General features: G+C 36.5%; 1 protein-coding gene across 2 annotated transcripts in view; it reads left to right on the top strand.

Annotated features, from left to right (window-relative positions):
- The window catches only part of LOC106457034 (nuclear factor NF-kappa-B p105 subunit-like), a 117665-nt gene that overhangs the window by 39998 nt on the left and 59903 nt on the right, over positions 1–17764 (top strand). For both annotated transcript variants that reach the window (XR_002610058.1, XM_013916418.2), the window contains exon 4: positions 15261–15352. Coding sequence is in view for 1 of the 2 variants with exons in the window: in XM_013916418.2 (XP_013771872.1) it covers positions 15261–15352 (92 nt within the window). In the remaining variant the exon portion in view is untranslated. The remainder of the gene's footprint in view (positions 1–15260; positions 15353–17764) is intronic.

Below are 17764 nucleotides of genomic sequence, written 5' to 3'. Positions count from 1 at the left end.
AAAATGGACATGATGGGAAGGTCAGTTAGAGTGAGGTTACAATTATTGATGGACATCTGGTATTCCTTCACTGCAGATCCATGGGCACTTCAGGTTCTGGTATCGAGGTTGACCTTTCCATTAAATTTTCCACCTTCATTATCCATTCACCAGTGGGGTGTGGATTTTCTTTTAAGGGCTATCAGAGTTACTGATCACGGGGTGATAGTGACAGTTGATCTCGTTCTTCCGGGATTTTATTCCTGTTTAGTTGTTTTGCTTGAGATAAGAGGAGATTCACAGAGAATCATCATTTTTTTTCATCTCAACCCATTCTTTGTTTTTCCCTGGTTCTCAATGGAGTCCTTTCTTACCCTACATTGGCATTCTTCACCAGGTCCATTCATGTCCAAGTTTGTGGTTGCTGAGGCATTTCTCCAAATTCTCATACTGAATTCATATTGCCTTTAGCTATGTTTTGTATACAGGGATCAGGCTCTGCAGTTCATGGATCTAGCCTTTGGTTTAGCATCAGCACCATATGTCTTCTGTTGGGGTGTACAAGTTTTCACTATGTTTTTACGATCGGCTCAGCCGCCTCCCATCCAGCACCAGGCGATGGAATGGGCAGTCAGGCTCTTATTTACAGGAATGGTTCTATCTCTGGGGTTGTGGGATTCTCTTAAACCTCTTGAATTTTTTGGATGAAGACACATTATCCCTTCAGTGGTCCCACTGCAACTAATGGATCTGGAACTTCAATCCACTGGATTTTCCTGTCTCTTTCATCTTAGTTTTTGAGTGGTGGTTGGTTTGGATCTCCTCTATCATTAGCATGTGTGTGTGTATGTATATAATGTGTGTGTGTGCATATATATATATATGTGTGTAAATGTATACTGCCCGTCTGTCCATAGTTTCTCTTCACAGATACTTCACTTCGGGGATGCAGTGTGTATCTTCATGGTCAGGAATTTCAGGAGGATGAATGGAGGATGAATCTTCATTCTGCATCAATAATTTTGAACTTCTTGCTGTCCAACAGGCAATAATGCAAGGTCTAGATCTTTTGAGACATTTCATCAACTCCAATGGTCTCTTAAATTTGATTCTTTCTCTATGGGGCCTATTCCAATTATGTCAGCCTCCTGGCTTGCTATTTTCCTGGGGTGTTGGATTTCATAGCATATTGTCAGTTTCAGTCCTCACTTTCTCCTGAATAAATGGATTCTCTGTTGTGCAGTTTTCCAATAGATTTGTTCTCACTTTGGGCCTCCATTGATAGCTTTTGCCACTCATTGATACTCAACTATAAGCTTTGGAGTCTCCACTACCTCATCCTCAGGCTTGGATGGTAGATGCAATCAGTCTTGCTTGGATGGGATTGCACATCTATCACTTTCCCTCACTTCCTCTGTTACTCAGAGTTCTGGCTATAATTCGGTCCTCTACTTACAAGATATTGCTAGCCTAGATTGGCTGGCCTAGCCATGATTTCCTCTTCTTCAGTTTCTTCATGTGAGTCTACCTCTGCATCTTCCTATTTGGCTATCTTTATTGAGGCATTCTCAACCCATCATTCTACACCAAGACTTTTCCCAGCTCACTGGGGTTTAATATCTACAGTTGCCTGGGGTGTGCCACACAAGGAGTTTGTACCCACTTTACCAAATATGTTCACCATATCTTGTTTTGACCTGTTTTTTATTTGGGTTTAGCTTCATCTCCTGTCGTTTTGGTCAGACAACTTTTTCATCTCCTTTTAGTTATCCTAAACATCTGGATGTTTTGGACTCCCCAGTGCTATCCAGCCTTCTTCCCAAATGGACTTTTCCATTTACTTAATCGAAATATTAAGGTGGTACTACATGCCTTGTCTCGACAACCATTTGAGCCTTTAGCCTCATGTACCATGTATCATCTCTCACTTAATGGGTATTTTGTTGTTGCTGACAGGGTTATGTCATCAACTTCAGGTGTTGACATCTTTGTAGGACTATCTATCTCTCCCTTTAGGTCTTTCTATACCCTGATAGGTCTTTTCTTTCTCTCCACAATTCATTTGCAAACTATTTCTCATCTATGCAGTTGATCATGTGCTCATTATTTGTTTTGTCCGGCCAGGCCCAGAGGTGTTATGTGGCTCACTCTACCTCCTTTCATGGTGATAGTTTTTGTCTATGTATTCTTTGGAATACTTCAGTCTCCAAAGGTTTATCCCCACTTTCTTGGAGGTGGTCTTGCAAGTATCCAGGTTGCATATTTTGGATTTTACAGGTGAGGAATCTTCTGAGAGTTACACCTCATCAGCTTCAGCACATTTATGTTTTTCACTGCCCATTTCTTTGATTCACTAGGGGACGTTTTATATGCCTGTATGTGGACTTCTCCTAATGCTTTTCTCTCACATTCTTTATATGATCTGGCAGTTTTTCTTCTGGGAGTTTTCCACTAATCCCCATGGTGGTTCTAACAACATTTGGTAGATTATACAGATGAAGGAGTAATCTTATCTTTCTTTTTCAGGGTCCCTTACATTGTGCTTTCACTGGATCCCACTCTTTGGCAAGTATTGCCCAGACAGGTGTACTTTTATCAATCCAATACTATACTAGCAACCCATTTGACTATACTTAATTTTGGTTGCAACAGGCTCTGTAGAAATGAGGTGTTCCATAAGACCATCTAGGTACATTACTGCATGGTATTACCATATTATCATGGAGTGCTACTCGTGAACTATCATGAGTAAAGCTAAAGGGGATTCTGCCTGTCCCTACCGATCATTGTATTGAATAAATTGGGGTTGGTTTGCTTTTAGAAATTTAGGGAACTTGGTTCACCTATTGCACTGTTTCCAGAGCACTGTTCCTCAGGACTCTCTAACATGCATTACCCCCAGATTCTACTAGTGGAGCTAGGGAGTCCTTACCACACCCAGTTTCCAGTAACTAGGGTGGTGGACAGAGGCTTTTCCTCCAGAGTGTTGGAGTAGGTTTCTCCCACTCTTGGAGAAGAGGGCAAAGGTGGGGGACTTCCTACTGGGGTCCTTGCATGTATTTCCTGAATGTCAATAGGAGCGGTGCCAGCCTACATGGGAGCCTACTCATAATACTGGTTCAGATTTGATCTTATGCTATCCAGTTGGGATGTGCTTGGCCCTTCTTATGAACAATGTCGGGTTGTATATTGTTCATGGATGGAGGTCCACTATCTCCTCATAATTCTGAACACAATTCTGGGGGCAAGTGGAATGCTCCTTGCCCACTTGGTTAGAGAGTGAGGATGAATGTTCATAATTCTAGACTGGATGTTCCTTTGGTTGAGTATGGTATATATGATCCTGTCATTCCAAGGAGCCTAGGGTGGTGCCTTTTGGACTTATTCAGGTGGAAGAGAAAGTTTGTCCACTTCAGTGTTGCTTACTTTCTCATTGTAATTCTAGTGGTTCAGAACACATCACTCTCTGGCTACAGGTTGGAATCCAAAAGTGTGATATAGATACCATGGCCCCTTAATTCCAACCCAGAGTTATGGAACCTTGGTTATCTGGTTGGGGCTGGCCTATAATAATTACTCATGTACTATTTCACCCTTGATACCAATATTAAGTTCTGGGTGAAGAGTATACCTGTTCTGGTTGTAGTGCGGTTTCCCCACTTGAGTACCACTCTTATCTTGGTACACCCCTGTTCTTTACAGATGCTTTCTGTATGGACAATGCCCTCATCAGCCCTTCCACCTTCTCAGTGTGAGATTCTAGCCAATGTGTCAGCAGAGGGTAAGTATGTTTTGGAACTTAACATTTTCCTAAATTGAATATGTATTTCCAATATTACTTACCTCTGCTGACACTCTCCCACCCTTCCTCCTCACCAAGATCTGGTGTTAGTGACTGGGATGGCATCTCAAAAAAGTTATTACATTATCTGAGTGAGGTGCTTATGTACAGTGTCAGGATGGAGGGTGCATTTAAATGGGGTATGAAAGACTGGAGCATGCGAGACTAATGCTTAGATAGGCGAAGCCTACATCGAGGAATAGCCAAAGTGTCAGTGGAGGTAAGTATTATTGGAAATACATTTTCAATTTAGGAAAATGTTAACTTTATTGAATAGCCGTTCATTCTTAGACTTCTTTCTAGGTAAATTGGGATTTAAAGTATTCTCCAGTGATGTGTTTCATAAATAACTATTCTTTAGCTTAAGCAAATATAGACATATTTTAAAAACCTATTTATTAACATTGGACACTGGTTGTCATGCCATGTGTCTGACATGTTTACACTAAATTTTAAGGTATTCTTTGAAAGTTTCTTGGTCTTGTGCCATTCTTTGCACACATCTTGTTGTGAGCTATACTTTAACAGTTTCATAAGTATAGAATTATAAGTAATACATTTAAAGTTTTAAATATAAGTAATATTGCATAAAACAAAAGAAACGTTTTTGATAGGTTTTAACAGATCTTTAGCTTTTTCCAGGTCACCTATTTTTTTCCCTTCTCATAGTGGAAATACTTAACCAAACTGCATGAAACTTAGTACAATCTTGATAAATAAAATCTGGTTTTGGCTTAACGTGTTTAGAAATGAACCATATTTGTAAAGTTATACATAGTAAACATTACAAGTATGTTGTACATAAAGTCAGATTTTTTTAATAAAGTACTTCTACTAAAGATTTTTATGTTAATTTGAGTGAAAGGTGATTTTTCATGTTAAAAATAAATGTACTTCTTTTTATCTTTTCATACTTCATTTGCGTAACCTCTAGAACCTCTTAGTAGTGAAATAATCAATTCTGATAAGGTACTTCCTTCCTTTCACAAGATTAGCTATTCTTGTTCATTGCTGCCATCTATATGCAAACTTTTTTATTACATATGCCACAAACCTTCTGCACACCATATTGGAATTGAAGGATTCCAAAGTGTGTCTCATGCAAATCATCATGCATCAGTTCTCCACCAATAGGAGAATAGTACACTCATGTGACTCTCTCTATGCAACTCTACCGAACTATTATTTCTTGTTTCGCAGTGCTTGCACTCGGACATCTTTCTTTTATATCCTGATTAGTGTTTGAGATTTAAATTGTTCTCAAAGTGGTTTAATTTCACATACTCAGTTTTTTGGTCAATTACTCTTGTTCTAGTTGCATTTATTTCTTACTTCAAATGCTTTTGTCGACTGACACAACGTGAATTCTGAAGTTAATGTCATCAGCTTTACCACAGGCTTCAGGTGCTGGCATCCTTCAGGAGATTTGTCTACGTTTATTTGCAGGGACATTGAACATTATATGGGTCAACCTCTATCTCCAAGACATTGCCCCACTTCCTCTCAAACCTGTGGGACCTGGGCAGGCCGATGAGGACTTTGATTGCCTGTTCTCACCTCCAGTATTTTCTGTGCCTTCCTATACCTTTCCTTAAGATTCTGTTTGGCCTTACATTGTTTTCTTGGACTTTATTTCTCAGGTATGTGATGTTTTATCCCTTACTCCCTTATCTTATAACTTGCGTCCTTCATTACTGCTTGAATATACTTCCCAACCCTATTTGGTTTTGCCCCATCCCCTGACATTTGGGTTCATGCTGAACAATTTGCCCCTCAGTTGGGCAATGGTGTTAGTATGCTTAATCCCCCATGGGCTTTGGATCAGTCTTCCCTCGTATATCATAGGGCTGACTGTCCATATCTCGACCAAAAACTGTTGGGTTCAGTTTTACCCCTATTGGGGTTGGGCCCCAAATTTCCTGTTAGTCTCACTCATGCCCAATTTTCCCACCTCTGCCTTACACTCACAACTGTTTTGTGGTACCTTTCCACAATCCATCTCTTGTATGAGGCTCTTGACAGAAATCCTGAGGGATTTTCTGGGGAGATCCTCTCCCTTCATACTTCCACGTTGGCTCTGGCTTTGCAAACATGGTTTATCTGTTGTTGGGACCTGTTAGGTCGTGATGCTGTTTTATCGAGAACCTGTTTAACTGCTCCTTATCTCTGGGATTTAGGTATGGCTCCATTTATAAGATGTTTTGTCTTTGATACAGTCCCGGAGTCCTTGGAGTTATTTCACCACCAATGATTGAGTTCTTCAGGTTTTGTCAGAGGGCCTCGAAATTCCATTTCTTGCTTCATCTCCCTTGTCCCAGGTACCTGTTTCCTTCCCTTCTCCTCGGGATCCCATAACTTGCCAGCATCTATCAGAGGCAGTACAGGACCTCCTCACCCACCAGGCTATTGAACTTGTTCCACATCATTCACCGAGGTTTTACTCCAGTCTGTTTGTTGTTCCGAAAAAGACCAGGGACTGGAGGCCTGTCATTGATTTGTTCACTTCCCACGTTTCACCATGGAGTTCTACCTCACTCTTTGGTGGGCATTTTTTCCAGGTCTCTGGATGACCAAGATGGACATTTCCAATAGTTATCTGCATATTCCCATCTCAGAACGATCACATCTTTATCTTTGGTTTGTACATCAAGGGGTGTTGTACCAATTTTGCACCCTACTCTTTGGGCTGGCTTTTGCTCCTTGTTTTTTGTCGGGTGGTGAGAGCTTTTGCTCTCCATCTTCATGCCCTGGGACTGCATTTCCATTTTTACATGGATGAATGATTACTTCTGGTCCACTCCGAACAGGAGTTGGTCAGACATACTCGCCAGCTCCTTCTCCAAGCTGCTCAGGTAGGCTGGTTGATCAAATTGAAGAAGTCCTTTCTGCATCCTACCCCTATACCTTGTGCATTTGGTGTCGTTCACCTCAGTCGGGCCCAACCTTCTTTCTGCACACGAGGTTCTGTCACTTTTGGGGTTTTGATCTTCTATGACACTGCTAATCCCCCTCATCTATGCTCACATGCACTCCCTTCAGTGGGCTTTGCACGATCAGTGGAATCTTGCTCTTGATCCCTTGGATGCTACTATAACACTTTCTCCTTCCCTTGTAAACAATCTCCTTTGGTGGTTGGACAAGACTTGCATATTGGTGGATGTCCCGCTTCCTCCTCCTCATCTGGATTTTCATCTATTTACAGATGCATTTCTTCAGGGCTGGTCTGCATGGGTTTATTACCAGGAGACTTTGGGTCATTGGTTTGTCAAGAGACTGTCTTTACATATCAACATCCTAGAGCTCCTAGCTGTTCATCGGGCTTTGGATCACCTTCTTCCAATTTCCAGACATTTTCTGGTAGCGATTCATTCCGACAATTCAACAGTGGTGGCTTACATCAATCACCAAGATGGCACCTGGTCAAGATCCCTCTGTTTTCATACTTTGGATCTCCTATATTGGGCCCATGCGCAACACATTCGTTTAATTGTGTGTCATGTCATGCATGCTTTCAAACTCATGGTGGATCATATTTCCTGCCCCGACAAGATTTACCTGACAGAGTGGTCCCTTCATCTTCTGATTTTCCAGTGGATTTGTGATCTGTCGAATTTTCCTCACATCAATGCATTTGCACCACCTAAGATCACCAGTTACCCCTCTCTTGGTCCCCGGGTATCTTATCCTCAGGGATTGGCTATAGATACCTTCAGCCAGGATTGGTCACACAAATTCCTATATATATATATCTTCCTATCCGATTGCTTCATTGGGTAGTTTCCCTTATCCATACTACTCTGTGCAGGGTCCTTCTGGACGCTTCTTACTGGCCAGCTCAAAACCATGGTTTCCTCATTTACTCCAACTACAATTCTTCCCTCCTGTAACACTTCCATTATTATCCAACCTCCTTCGTCAACCCCAGTCACCAGTTCTGCATCCCCCATTTCATGCTCTCTGGCTTCACACCTGGTTTTTGTCTGGTCCTTGGCGAGGAGATCTTGTTTCTCCTGTTGTGTAGCTTTTCATTTGGCTCAATCCATTTGTCTTTCTCCATGGAAGTGTATCAGTGGAAGTGGAAGGTCTTTTGCACATGGGCCCAGTCTTGTGGATTTCCTGCTGCTTGTCCTACTGTTGCTGGTGTCTTCGTGTTTGTCACATTGCTTTTTGATCAGGGGTCTCTGGTCTCCTCAATTTCAGGTTATTGGGCAGGTTATCCCGATCTGGATAGACTTCTATGTCCTGTGTGTGTGCCCTTCATTGTTATATTGTCCTCATGGCTTCCTTCTGTGGTTCCTGTTCCTGTCTTTTTCTCCCATGGCAACCTTCTTTGTCCAGATATCTCTCCCCTTTTACCCCTCACCAATTGGATTTGTCATTTGATCCAGTTGGCTTATTCCTACTTGTCTCCTTCCCACAGTACTTTGTTCTGTGTTACCTCTCATCAGATCTGACACTTCACCTTTTCCCTTGCTTCTCATCCTCGTTAATCTTTGGAGGAAATCCTACAATCAGGCATGTGGACCAACCCTAACATCTTCCATTCTTTATATCATATCACAGTTTTGGCTTTCTTGGGTTTTCGTCTACCACCTGTGGGTGTACTTCAGACTTCGGTGGTACTGTAACACTGGGTAACTCTTTATTAATATTTTCTTTTCTCTCAGGGAACCATTCTTCATATGTTCATTACATGGATCTCACTCTGTGGTGAGTGGTGCCTGACCAGGTATTCTTTATCTCTAAATCTGCATTGTAGGCCCTGTTGACTAGCACTTTCCTTTCCAGGGCTTCACACGCCCACCTTTGAGATTGGGTTTTCCAAGATTGCTTGTAGGTGAATAACCTCACAATATTTGCTTCGTAAATTGGCCCGTCCCAGACCGTACCACCCATGGACTTCATGGGTAAAGCAGATGGGGATAGCTGCCCATCCCTGCCATGCCTCGATTGAATAAATCGGTATGGTCTGCATTTCAAAATAGGGTTTCATGATCACCCATTGCACTGTCTCAGGCGTTGACATTCCTCTGGTCTCTCCAACGCATTCTCAGCCCCCCCCCTCTTTTCTTCAAGTGGAGTATGGGAGTCCTTACCACTTACCAGTTCCAAGCCACTGGGGTGATCGACCATGGAGGCACCCTGCTGGATGGGTTTCACATAAGATGGCTATAACCATTCAGTTCAGAGTAGGGCAGTAATATTCTACTGGTGTTGATGATGTAATATCCTTCAATTTGAGATTAACTATACAACGAAGTGAGACTCCAAATGTAGTTCACCGCTTCAATTTGGAGCCCTCTTCCTACCCTTGTGTGGATGTTTGTACCCCGTGGGCTGGTTTTGGATTTCGAGTGAACCAATCAACATAAGTCCTCACACAGGTTTTGGGTTGTCTATCTTCCACCCTTAATTTCCTTCTTCTGTGTTGTGAGTCATAGCAGGGATACATGGGATTATTCTGGTTCTATTCTTGGCTCTCCCTCGTTCTCTCTTATTATGTGGATGTTATTGCCCTTTGGATGGTCTCTACCTGTTTCATGGATGCGGGAGTTTATTACATGCAATAGACTTCCTTTTGATACCGGATGTCAAATTCTCAGATCTGTAGCTCAGAGCTAATCCTGTGTAATACCCAGGAATTGGAGTGGTTCTCAATTCCCCAGTTGAACCCTTCAAACAGATATAATTTAACATATATCATTTTTGGGAACAGAAGAGAATGTCTAAAAAGGAAAGTATAGAATATTACCAGATCTGTGGTTTCTTCTTAAGTGTTGTAAAGTTCCCATATGATTCCTAAGTTCACTCCTATAGGAGCTCTTGGTAATACCTTGACAAACCATAAATTACTGCTCAGATTACTTTACTCACTTTACATTGAAGTAAATACATTATAATCTGCTCTATCCAATTCTATTCAAATGTTAACTATGTTTATGTTTAAAGCTGGGCTTCATAATAATTGGTAAAATCACATATTAGACATCATGAAAGGGTGACAATGAAGAGCTGTAGTAATAAAACCACTAACAAACAAGGAAACTCACCTGAGAACCATAACATCTAAACATAGCATGAATAATTTTATTTTCAATGGCTGTTAGTTTCTTAGCAAATAAAAACCTATACTTTTGGGGGAGCAAAAAATAATTCTAAAAAAAGAAAAATTTACAGGGAAAACTCCTGAGTTGTGCAGAAATAAAAATTGTAAGTTTTTTTTTTTCAACTTACCCTAAGTAAATGCTACAAAATGACAGAGTATCAATTATAAAATAGTTTTGAGTTTAAAATATTTGAAACAGATAGTTGATTATTTTTCTCACATTTTGAAATTTTTTTATGTTGTGTGCATACTATTTGGTTTTTAACTATATCACATTTTGTTTTATCTGGTATTTCTTTTAGTAGCATAATTTAATTAAGAATACTTCAAGTGATAATTTTTATTCTTCTGTTAATGGAAACTCTTATATTTTAACCTTTTATTAATTTTTTCAGAAAAGTTTTCGAGCTAATTACATAAGAAACATAATTTGTTTTTCAATGATACTTGTACTTGCTTACAGTAGTTTGGTATTATTTTGATCTAAAAACTTAAAAAGTTAAAAACTGTACTGATCCAAGTCAGATAAAATTACTGTTGGTTGAAGGACTTAGTCTAAAATGTACAATTTTCATTTGTATTATGTTGACTAATTTTTCTGACTGTTTTTTAACAGTGTAATCTGTTTTCAAAATAATTAGTGGTTAGCTTTTTTATTTTTTATCATCAAACTATTGGCTAACAAACTGACAGAATCAGCATACATAAATATTTAATGTTTACACTTTTTCATTGAGTTTCAGAGGTTTTAGTAACAACTCGTAGTTTGCTTTAATGTATACCACTGTTTCCTGATTTTCATTGCAACTGTTATGCAACTCTTAAGTACTGGGGAAAAATACCCAAAGATATGATGTCTTTCTGCTAAGCTAAAACAGTAAATGTAACAATTTATGTTATATTAAAACTGTGAGATGTTTTGTTGAACACTTAGTGAATGATTACATTCTAAATTTTATTATGCAAGCAAATCTGACTTTTCAAGTTTCTATATGATAAATAAGGGCCAGGTTATCCAGTAGGCACAACAGGTGATTTTGCAAATGAACAAGCAATTAACCCATAAAATACTGGAAGTACTTGGCACTGCTATATATATTTTTTCTATCATTGTCAATTCAACTCCAAATGTATAGCATGTTGTTCAGTTAACTTTTATAATCAGGTACATTCTTCCTGAGTGCTCCCCATAGAAACAGTTTTTGATGTTTATTCCTAATCCTGTGCAAAAGTCTCAGCATTTGCTGACACAGTTATAGAAACCTTGAATACCTCTGAGATACATTTAAAATATTGCCACAAAAAAACTTGCAACAATACCAGTAGTGTGCCCAGTTAATATTTTGGTCTACAAGCTCAAATAAAAAAGTGCCAGTCCTAAGGCAGAGTACATACCTTGCCTTGCCCCTTTTCCTGAACCTTGTTTAATGAAACAAATAAAAAAAACTGCAATCAGTTGATATTCAACTTGATATGGTAATTAGGTTGGAAAGGTCATTAGAAAATTATGTTCAATCTTTCTGTGACAAATATGATTCTGATGAGGAAGGTGCCAACTGGTTATATTGAATATGTGATAGATTTAAGAAGAAAAAGAAAACAGCAATTTGATGAATCATAAACAGCTATAGAGTTAATAGGAAAACAACAATTCAAGGTTGAGACATTCATAACCTAATATTCCTCTTAAGGAAAATACGAGGAGCATGTAGAAAGACATATTTATCTGTATCATAAATATGAAGCAGTGTAGCTTTCAGTACATTGATCAGGTTTGTTCAAATTTAATTAAGGACCCAGATAATCTGGAAAGTTCTGTTTTTCTAGCTGAAGAATGCTCACATTTCCAAAAGCCCTTTCAATCAGCACCCAAGGAATGTACATCATCTTACTCTTTTGTTACTGAAATACTTGAGACAAATGGAACTTCTAGCAGTTTTCCCAAATCTACATTGCATTGCAGATATACCTCAGTAGAGCTTTAACAAATTACTCAGGGGAAAGATTTTTTCCCTGTGATAAGACAAAAAATTACCTCAGATCAAATATTTTACAAAGCACACTTAGTGCTCTCAGAATGTTAGCAATAGAATCAAATTTGTTAGAAAATTTAATTTTTTTGTGGTGTTATAAATTATTTAGCTCATGTTAAAGCATGAAAAGAATGTTTTTCAATGTGAACAGTCAAACATTTTAGGTTAACCCTGTGTACAGGGTGGGGGTCAAAGAGCACATACTGTGAATATTTAGAGACTAATGTTCAACATGATATTTATTTGATATCTGAATTATCAACTATTCATCTTGATCTACTTTGTTGATTTAGCAGTAGTTCACGGTTGAAGATTCCAGGTACCAGATACAATATAAAGGGATACTGAAAAAATTGTAATATGCATTTTGGAGGTTATGCAAATGCAACATACAAACATTATGATGAACAAAAATATTTTTATTCTTCACATGAACATCACTTTAAATTCTGACTTTTCAGAGTGCAAGTTGGACTTATGTCATCAATGCACTTATATTTCTTATGTGTAAGTACTTTTGTAACAAATCTGATTTGCACATTTGACCAGATGCTTGCCGCATATCTTAGATACGTGTAGTAAATTTGTAATTATAGTCAATGTTCCTTTTCAAAAATGTGGTCAGCTCATTGGACTAGTCATGTGCTCTTTTGGTTAACAGTTTAGTTTAAGGACACAGTTTAACTTTTAGGTTTGATTAGATTTTTCTTTTATGTGTATAAAATTTTGTTTCTCTCTCTGTTTTATCTGATTTGATATATAACATACATGTTCTATTCTTATGTTGTAATGTGACATTAAAAGCATTTGATATTATAACAGTTAAATTGAAGCAGTGGAAGTCGTGTTTTCATTATGGTTCTGTTCAAAATTTAGGGCACCCCAGTGGCTCAGCAGCAAGTCACGCACAGCTAAAAACTGGGTTTTGATACTTGTGGTAGGCACAGCACAAGTGCATGGCCTGGTGGTTAGGGCACTGTGTTTGAATTCCTAACACAAGTATGCTCACCCTTTTTAGCTCTAGGGGTGTTATAATGTGGCTGTCAACCATACTGTTCACTGAAGAAAAAGTAGCCCAAGGGTTGGTGGTAGGTCATGGAACAAAATATATAGGTTTGCAATTTGTAAATCAAATTTGAAATTGAAATAAATCTAAATTATCCTTTTTTCTATTTTTCTTTCTAGAATGACTTCAAATTGTAACATGAAACTACATTTGTTTATCATAAGTAGCTTTAAACTTGTAACAGTATACATCTATTTGTATTTACATTTTATTGTTTCATTGCCCTTTGAACCGTTCCTAACTACTAGTACTATTCATGCCATTATAAGTTGTAAATCACTTTGGTAATGTGTGGCTCATGTTACACTATTAAATTACATTACCCATGAGCTGCTCATGTGCATACCTCATGAAAATCTTTTATTACATTTTTATTTTCTATTTTACCCAATCATATTTTTACATTTTAGTTACATTTATAATGATAAATAAAGAATACACATGAAAAACAAGAAATAAAGTACTTATCTGGGCCCTTTGTTTTAACCCTACCTTTTTTATACTAATGGTATTAATATTGCCTTATAAAATTTATGAACTTAAAACTAATATACTGTTAAATTATGGATTATTAGCTACAATTTTGTGCTATGCTACTTGGTATAACATGAACAAACAAAAACTAGTTTAATTAAATTTTGAATGTAACTCACTAAAAACCTCGTGATGTAGAGTAAAGGATGCTCTTGGCAAGAAGGGTAATTACTGCTGAAAAGTCACTAGATATTTTCTTTTTCAAAATGCTTAGGTGACCATATTGTGATGAGAATGATGAGATCTCATCAAAAACAAGAAATAATCTAGATTAATTTGAAAACTGATTTGTGGCAACCTTGTTCAGTTGCAATATCTTCAAGTCATTTCTTTCTTTGGTTCATCGATTGTTGCATTATTTTGTGACAGCTGAGGTTTTGGTATTTTTTGCAGTATTGAAGCTTTACTTTATGTGCCACAAATTATTTTGTTTATGAAATGTCATGTATGGTACAATTAAATATTAAGGTTTGAACCTGAATATTAGTTTATTAGAATAAAAATGTACCATTTATCTCGTTTTCATTTGTGGATGTCTTTACAAAGAGATAAGACTTTTAATGCTGGATTTCGTTGCCATTATGTGTTAAAATGATTAATGTTAAAAAGATGCTAAGCAATATTTGTTAATTCCCAATCAAATTCAGTATTGATTGGCAGTTTCTGGCCATCAAATCCACCAAACTATTTTGTTTCTGGCTCGCTTTTTCAGCCATGAGGGTGTTATAATATGACTGTCAATCCTACTGTTCATTGAGGAAAGAGTAGCACAAGGGTTGGTGGTAGGTGGTGTTGGCTATTTGTCTTTCCTCTAGTATATCACTGCAAAATTAGAATAGTTTGGAGCAAAATTTAAAACAAACACAGCATAGATAACCTGTTTTGTAACTTTCAGTGTAACAACATATAAACAAACAAAACATTTGTACGATTTTATTTGAAACATCAACAATATACAATAATACAGAGGTGATTTTAAATTTTGAACCCTTGCATTTCTTACTTCATTTAACGGCAAGAATTGAAAATAGAAGTTTTGTAAGAGATCTGTTTGAGTTGTATGCATATGACTGTAAATTATCAGTCTAATGGTTCTTGCTTAGAGATGCAAAATTCCAAGAGGCCTAGCATGTCTAAATGCCATATTATGGGCATAACATAATGTTTTGGGACAACATAGGAGACCTATTGGTCCATCTCAGCTGTTTCATCCTCTAAACTAAAATAATTAAAAAAAAAATCCTAAAGCCAGCCCTTATCATTCATATACTTATCAAGCTTTTTCTTAAACTCACTTAAATTTACTGCTGGATAAATACATATATGTATTTCTATATTATAGGACAGAAAGAGAAAAAAAAAATTCATGATAATACTAAAAATTTCTGCTTAGCGATTGCTGAGGCATGGTAATGAAATAGTGGGAAAAAAAAACCTTTAGTGGATAGTCTACCTAGCAGCATCATATATGCAAAAGACAATAATTTATCATCTCATGTTTGCCTTTCTAAAGTTAGATTTTTCCAGGTTCATAAAATCAACATTGAGACTTGGTTGTACAAGCAAAGTACCAGTTTTAGTTTCTCATGATGAAACCAAATTGCCAATTGTAAATGATTTAGTAAATTTTATGAAATATAATTCTTTCTGTAGTACTTTTTAAACAAGCATGCTAAACGGTGGTTTATTAATATGTTCTAGACTAGAAAAGACCTTCATACAACATGTAGGAAAGGAAGGAGCCATTCAGGCCTTAGGAGCAAGGAAAACAAAAGAAAACTGCTGGCACCATGGTATGAAATATTGATCTTTACTTCCTTTTATAAATTTTATGTTTGTCAGTGCATGTTTCTTTCATAACTTTGTGAATCTTGAAATCCTGTTAACTTGAAAAAAGGAAGTTCTTGTACCAATGAAGAGAAGTCAACCAATGAAGTTTAAGTGGTTCTACTGAGTTATCAGTTAGCCTAGTTTTATTGTTCCTTACTAGGTATGAACCTTAATTTTTGAAGGTACTAACAAATGGTTGCTAGTTATTTTTTCTAACAAGCAAATTTGGGACTGTTACTAACAACAACATTCTTCTCTAAGATTAACTGTAATTCTGTCAGTTATTTCCTATATTAAATGTTAGTATACCTTGTGTATATATATATATATATAATACTATGAAATACATTAATTGTCCACAGATAATTGAAATCTATACTATAAAACAATAATGAACTTAATACAAAACAAAAACAACATTATAATGAGACTATTTTAATTATATGTAACAGTGCTGTTATATTAATTATTTCGCAACAGATAAAAGATGCTGCATTTGGGCAGAGATTGGTATATCTAGTCTGCAAATATGCCAATGCTAAAGCTACTATATATTTAGGAAAGCCTTCTATTATTAAAAGTAAGTTTAAACTATAAAAGCCAATATTCCCTAACATTTGTGTTAACCATGGATAAATTAAGAATAATGTTACAAAAAATATGCAGTTTGTGATTTCTGTTATATTATTACCTCTAATGAGCAACTACTTGTGCACAGCAGTTGCAGCCACACTTCAGCAAAACTGCAGTGCAGACACCAGAAGGTGTAAAACTGGCTGGTTGGTCTAGATACTAATTGACTTGGCAGTTAATCAAATATGTTGAAACTACAGTCTTGCTATCCCCATTTCCTGATGCTTAGCTTGGATATGCCATGTAGCTCAAATAGAAATCACAAATCCAGCATGACACTGGCAAGTGTAATAGCCGTGTTAATTACAATTATAGTAACTTTCTGTACTCAGAATCTTGCAATATGACTTACAGAAATATCTGCAACATAGGTGTATATGACATTCAACAATATGAATCTGCAAATACTCCTGATGAAACCTGTACTAGCAATTTTTTTTAGTGACTAATAAGTTTAACTAGCAAAACTTCAACACTAATTACCATTTTGCTAGCATTAACTTAGTTTTGAGTTACCAGAAACAAGCAGGTGTACTACATTTATGTGTTTCATATTATATTTGTGCAATGACACTTTACACTTTTCCTACTTGTTAGTACTAGCTATGTTGGCTATGCCAGTAGAGATTCTGTTTTTAAGAATGTTTTCTATATTTTAGATAGCAGGTGTAACAATTTTTTTAACCATTACATATTTCCATAGTTGAGTTTTGCTGGTTTTGTGAGCTCTGATTTCATATTTGGTTGAATCCTTTTTTTGCTAACATTAAAAATTATGCAAGGAATGGATTAAATACTTTGAGAATAATACAATCATTTTTGTAACGATCATTAATAGAGTGACTTGCATCTATTTTAACCCTCAGGTTTGTATACTGACTAGAAGTGTGGAGGGTCCATATATTGCATCAGTTTCAGTAATGTTCTGTTTTTCCTTTTGCAACACTAAAGAAACTATATATACAAAATGGGAGAAATCATTAATTTTCTATATAACATGTATAGGAAATTCCAGCAGTAATTCATGGGATTAATTGCAGTATGATAGCCTTTTTATGTGCAACTCATGTTAGTAGGGATCATATAATCAACAAACAATTTGGTGTCCAAGTAGTTTTTTGGTTTATTTAAAACTAACTGGATTCATATAGACCTCAGTGGTATTCTAAGTTTAAAAACTGGCTAGAAACATCTTCCTACATGCTTTCTAATGCTTAAATTTTATTTATAAATACTTTAAGATGCTTCTGAAAACTGAAAATCACTTTTGTGCATAAACTGATATCTAAATAAACATCTAATTTAGAAAGTGCTTATTTTTTAATTCTAAGTAATAATTCCTGGTGTATTTTCAAACTTTAAATTTTGTATATAGTTAATATATTAGATATTGTTTCTTAAGAGTAAGAAAACACATTATACAAAGTTTTAACACATTAAAGTCTGATATTTACAAGATGTATTGGGTTCTTTGCTAGAGCAGTATAAATATGTACTATGTAGCATGTATATTGTGCTATAAAGGATGTCCAAATTTACATTTTTAACCTTGCTGTGTTTAAAAAAAACTTAAAAATAATGTTAGTTAATAATCTTTTATTTCTGAATGTTTTACAACCAGCTTTACCTTATATACATTTTATTGATTTCTCTTTCTGGAGTGTCTTTTTTTTTTATTCTGTACTTCACTAGACATTTTGTTAAAAACATTATATATATATATATATATATATATATATATA

This window comes from Limulus polyphemus, unplaced genomic scaffold (genome assembly GCF_000517525.1).
Source record: "Limulus polyphemus unplaced genomic scaffold, Limulus_polyphemus-2.1.2 Scaffold283, whole genome shotgun sequence".
Classification (NCBI taxonomy): Eukaryota; Metazoa; Arthropoda; class Merostomata; order Xiphosura; family Limulidae; genus Limulus; species Limulus polyphemus.
This window is presented reverse-complemented; position numbering and strand designations above follow the sequence as displayed.